Source organism: Arachis ipaensis, chromosome B2 (assembly GCF_059453495.1).
Source record: "Arachis ipaensis isolate K30076 ecotype BB chromosome B2, ASM5945349v1, whole genome shotgun sequence".
Lineage (NCBI taxonomy): Eukaryota > Viridiplantae > Streptophyta > Magnoliopsida > Fabales > Fabaceae > Arachis > Arachis ipaensis.
In genome coordinates, this window is record NC_142437.1 from 105006601 (window position 1) to 105011819 (window position 5219).

Here is a 5219-nt window from a genome sequence, read left to right on the forward strand (position 1 = left end):
CCAAAGTAGAGAAGAGTGGAGGGTACTGTTGTGTCTGAGAGCTTGATTGCCCTTGTAATCTCCCAACTCATGTTGTGTCTTCCTCACCGTCTGTATCATTACCAATAATGGGTGGTTCCGAATCTGACTCATCATCGCCCATGGCCTCAACAAGTGGATCCCTATCTCTGACCTCTATGAATGCTGGTGTACCATTCAATAACGGTGCTACTCTAATTGCAGCTGCAAGCTCCCCAAAGGTACGCACATCACCTAAGTCGACTACATTATCGGCCTAAACGGGCAAATCTGCTGCAAATGATGGAGATGAAATATGGACGATGACATCGTGATCGGTTGGAATGGCACTAGAACCATATTCTAGCCCGACGGTTGGCAGATTCGGAGTAGTTCCACCTGAGCTACCCTCCACACCAACCATTCTCGCAAACAACTCCATAGCCCCCAAATCTAAAAATCTAGATTGACTGTAAAATATAACACAAATGTCGTTATCGCCTAACATCACATACTTTCCAAACTTCACATAACCTTGCCTGAGTGAGATAGGAATCCGAAAAAATAATTACTTAACACTTTTTTACCGCACTGTCCTAACTTCTATAATATACTATTTCGTAAATCCTCTAAACTCGTTGAAAGATTTACGAACACTCTGACCTGCTTTTTACTAGTGAACGTTACACCCTCACTTGTGTTTTTATCAATTTTTCTCAGTAATGAACTAGCAAAAATACACTCTCAGCCATCTTCCAAAATCCTCAATTTAACTATGGCTCGATATACGTCATGTTTGTTTATTTATAGCCTCTTTAAGTACATAAATCGTTCCATGGTCAAGAGCTTTATGTTTTTCAACGTAAATTATCACAGCCTAATGTGCTTTAAGATATTTGCATATAAATCGTGCTAAGGTGCTGGGAGTTGAATAGCTGCACGTAAATCGTGCTAGAGTTATGAGCTTTAGGTTAAAAAGCATTATACATACTGAGGTGGGACGATTTATATACATCTTGCGAAGCATAATAGCCTGGGATAATTTATGTATATTTATCCAATACATTTCAAGCACAAATCATCCTAGAGTAACATGTTTCATGCATTATATAACACATATCACCCTAAAACGATTTATATATTATATGGTTTAAAAAATTTACGTTGTCAAATTTCATTTAGAAGATTTAAGTAATTTTGATCTTCTATTATTTTATTTAAATAAAAAATTTAAAAAATACTAGTAATTTTTTATTTATAGAAATTAAACGGAGTATATATTTTTTAATTTTTTATTATTGTTGTTTTAAAAATTGGTTAAAATACTATATTATTAAAATTATGTTAAGTTTTAGATATATTGAATTTAAATTAACTATTATAATTCACAAAAAAATCATCATCATCATTATCATTATCATTATCATTATCATTATCATTATTATTATTATTATTATTATTATTATTATTATTATTATTATTAGAAGTATATATTTTATTTTATAATAGATAACAAAAAATAATATAATATTTTATTTAAAATAGATGCAACAAATAAGAATCTTTATGTTAATTAATTATGTAGATATAATATAATATTAAAAATTTAAATTTTAATATTTTAAAATAACTAATAACAAATAAATAAAATTGATAACAATAATTAGTAATATTTTTTTATTAATATGTATTTTTTTTATTCAATTTTTATAAGAGAAAAAATTTTAAATCACTAATATTTCTTAATTTTTATACAATAAATTTAGTCAATATATATAAATAAAAGTACTGAAAAATAAAAAATTTTTTAAAAAATTCGAATAATTATTTTAAAAAAGACAACAAAATTTTTAATAAAAAAAATTCGTCAACCTTAATTGGTATTTAATTAAGTGCCATATAGACACATTTCATTAACTCAAAAAAAATCATTAATAGAGAAAATAACTAAGCTTACAGAATTAAAAATCAAAAGTGAAAAAAAATAATTTTTTTTGTTAAAATCTCGTAACAAAAAAATTATTAGAAGTGGAGATAGATATTCACTTTTAAAAGAATGTAGCGATTTTAAGAGGTTGATTTTAATATATATGAATATTATTTAAAATAAAAAATAAAATTATATTTAAATTAAATTTGATTTGATAATATTTTTTTTAATAGATTACTTGCCAATAAAATTATATTAATAGATTACTTACCAATAAAATAAATAAACTATAATTGAGAGGACATAATTTTTCTATACTTATTTTAAAGATTGTAAATTCCAGTGTCGCTCCTAATTTAAAAAAAAAAAATAGATTACTTATATTAGATTTCCTGGAATGCTTGAATAGCATTTTTCTACATCGACATGGTGATTTACTTAACCAAACACAATTTCACACATACACACATCTCAATTATTGAACTTTCCCAAACATAACGAACATAAAATCAAAAACAACTGAAAATCCAAAAACACAATCATGCATCATCATCATCATCCAAATCAAAACATCATTACAACTCAGCCAGAGATCTCAATGGTTTTGACCTCAGGCTTCTTCTCCGGCAACTTAGGAACCGTAACAGTGAGCACACCATTCTCCATTGAAGCCTTAACCTCATCAACCTTTGCATTCTCCGGAAGCCAGAACTTCCTCAAGAACTTTCCACGTCCCCTCTCCACTCTATGCCATTTCTCATCCTCCTTCTTCTCCTCCTTCTCCACGCGCCTCTCCCCGCTTATCTGCAGCACGCGCCCTTCTTCCACTTCTACTTTCACTTCTTCTTTCTTCAGCCCCGGCAAGTCCGCTTTGAACACGTGCGCTTCCGGCGTCTCCTTCCAATCCACACGTGCGTTTGTGAAGCTCGAAACCTCGTTGTTGGAGCCGAATGGTGCCCATATGTCTGAGGAGAATGGGTCCAGCAAGGTGCTCCTGTTGCTTAGCAATGAAGGAATCAGAGACATGTTTCTTGATGAGCTTTGTTTTTTGTCTTGTGTAAAAAAGAGGAGAATTGAGCTTTGAAGGAATTAAATCTTCGATGATTATTCTAGTGATGATGAAATTGAAGGAAGATGAGTGGCTTATTTATAATAATAATTCAAGTGCCGATGATGGGTTATCGTGAAGTTTCGGGCTTGTTCGATGGTTGTGATGATTGAGTTATCGATGTGTCTCCACAATGTTCTACTAATTTCTTTTACTATTTCTCAATGGCTTTTCTGATAGGTTTAATTTCCTTTATCATGATTTGATTTGGATATGAAGCAGAAGAGAAGAGAAGGGAAGAGAACCTTCTTCTCATTTCCTTAGCTTTAAGTATTTTCCTTACTTCTTTAGAAAAAAAAAAGTATTTTAAACATTTTTTTTTCAAGCTTAAATAAGGCCACCATTGGTATAAAGACATAAAAACAACGTTTTCTAAAATTGTTTATTTATTTTAAATTTTTTATTTTATAATAAATTTTAGATTTATCCTATTAGTCTTTATAATTTCACTAAATTTTAATTAGATTTTTATATTTTTTTAATTGGATTCTTACACTGCTTTAATTTTGTAATTAAGTCCTTTCTAGTGTAAAAAATATTAGAATTAATTGAATATTTTTTTACAAATTGAAGGTATTTATGATTAAAAACTTAATTAAATCTTTGACCACATATATTTTAGTAAAAATATTATGTTAATTTTAATATTTTTAACATGAAAAGGACATAATTACAAAATTAAAAGCAGTGTAGGGACCTAATTGAAAGAAAAAAAAGAATAAGAACCTAATTAAAAATTTGATAAAACTATAGAGACCAATAGAGTAATTAAACCTAAATTTTATTCAAAAAAATTAAAAATGAATAAGAATGATTAGATTAAAAATATAATAATTAGCAATAAAAATTAGACAATTTAATAAATTAAAATATAGATCTTTAAAAAGTGAAAAAAAATATTAAAAGAATTATAAATAAAATTTAATTCAAAATAAATTATTAAATTCACAAAAAATAAAATATATCAAAATGATAATAAAATAAAAGTAAAAAATAATATTATAAAATTTACAAAAAATAATTAAAAATAAAATAATCTTTTATTAATTTTTTGTTAAAAATTTAAATTTTAAACAAATTCAAGAATATAACAATCTAATCAATAGACAAGATCAAACGTTCCTATTTAAACGCATTTTGTTATAAAATAACTAAATAAATAAATAAGGAAGATGTAATAAATATAAAATAAAAAAATATAATTAGATAGTTCTAGTAGTAATGTTCACTAGAATTACTATATCAATATAATAGATATAATTATGTATTGAACAATATTAAAATAAAATATATAAGAGAGAGAATAGTATGAAAGAGAGAGAGTGAAGAATGTTATATTCTTATTGTTGTTGTATATGTTACGTGAGGATATGCCCTCTATTTATACATACAAAATTCAAACATTCAACCTTCATTAATTCTCAATTTGTATTGAGAAGTTAAGTTTTGAAAAGCTCAGCCGCCCAATTGATAAATGGGCATTCATTCCATCTTTATCACAATACTCCCCCTTAGATGCCCATTTAGGATTATTGCCTCGTTAAAACCTTACTAAAGAAAAATTCAGTGGGAAAAAAAAAACCTTAGTGAAGGAAAAAGGGTACAATATCCTTTGTGATGGGGGCTGCCTCATTAAAAACCTTGTCAAGAAAAACCCAATGGGAAAAAAACCTGACCAAGAAAAAAAAAAGTACAGTCTCCCCCTCTTGCCGACATCATTTAATGTCTCGAAATCGGCTGATCCCAATCTCATGTACCAATCTTTCAAAGGAGGATTTTGGGAGTGACTTTGTGAATAAATCTGCCAGATTGTTACTTGAGCGGATCTGTTGGATATCAATTGTTCCTTGATTTTGAAGATCATGAGTGAAGAAGAATTTGGAAGAAATATGCTTTGTTCTATCACCTTTAATGTATCCACCTTTAAGTTGAGCAATGCATACTGTATTATCTTCAAACAGAACAGTTGGAGCTATCTTATGATCAATCAGTTCACATGATGACAGAATATATTGGATCAAACTCCTGAGCCAAAAACACTCGCGACTTGCTTCATGAATCACTAATATTTCGGCATAATTAGAGGATGTTGCAGCAATCGTCTGTTTCGTGGACCTCCATGATATAGCAGTACCATCATATGTGAACAGGTATCCTGTTTGAGATCTCCCTTTATGTGGATCA

At 28.7% G+C, this 5219-nt stretch overlaps 1 protein-coding gene across 1 annotated transcript; it reads right to left on the reverse strand.

Moving 5' to 3' along the window:
- Window positions 1–2200: 2200 nt before the first annotated feature.
- Window positions 2201–3279, reverse strand: LOC107625643 (18.1 kDa class I heat shock protein). Its single transcript, XM_016328338.3, has one exon. The coding sequence runs from the start codon at window positions 2951–2953 to the stop codon at window positions 2510–2512; it is 444 nt and encodes a 147-aa protein (XP_016183824.1). The 5' UTR covers window positions 2954–3279; the 3' UTR covers window positions 2201–2509.
- Between the last annotated feature and the right edge of the window lie 1940 nt (window positions 3280–5219).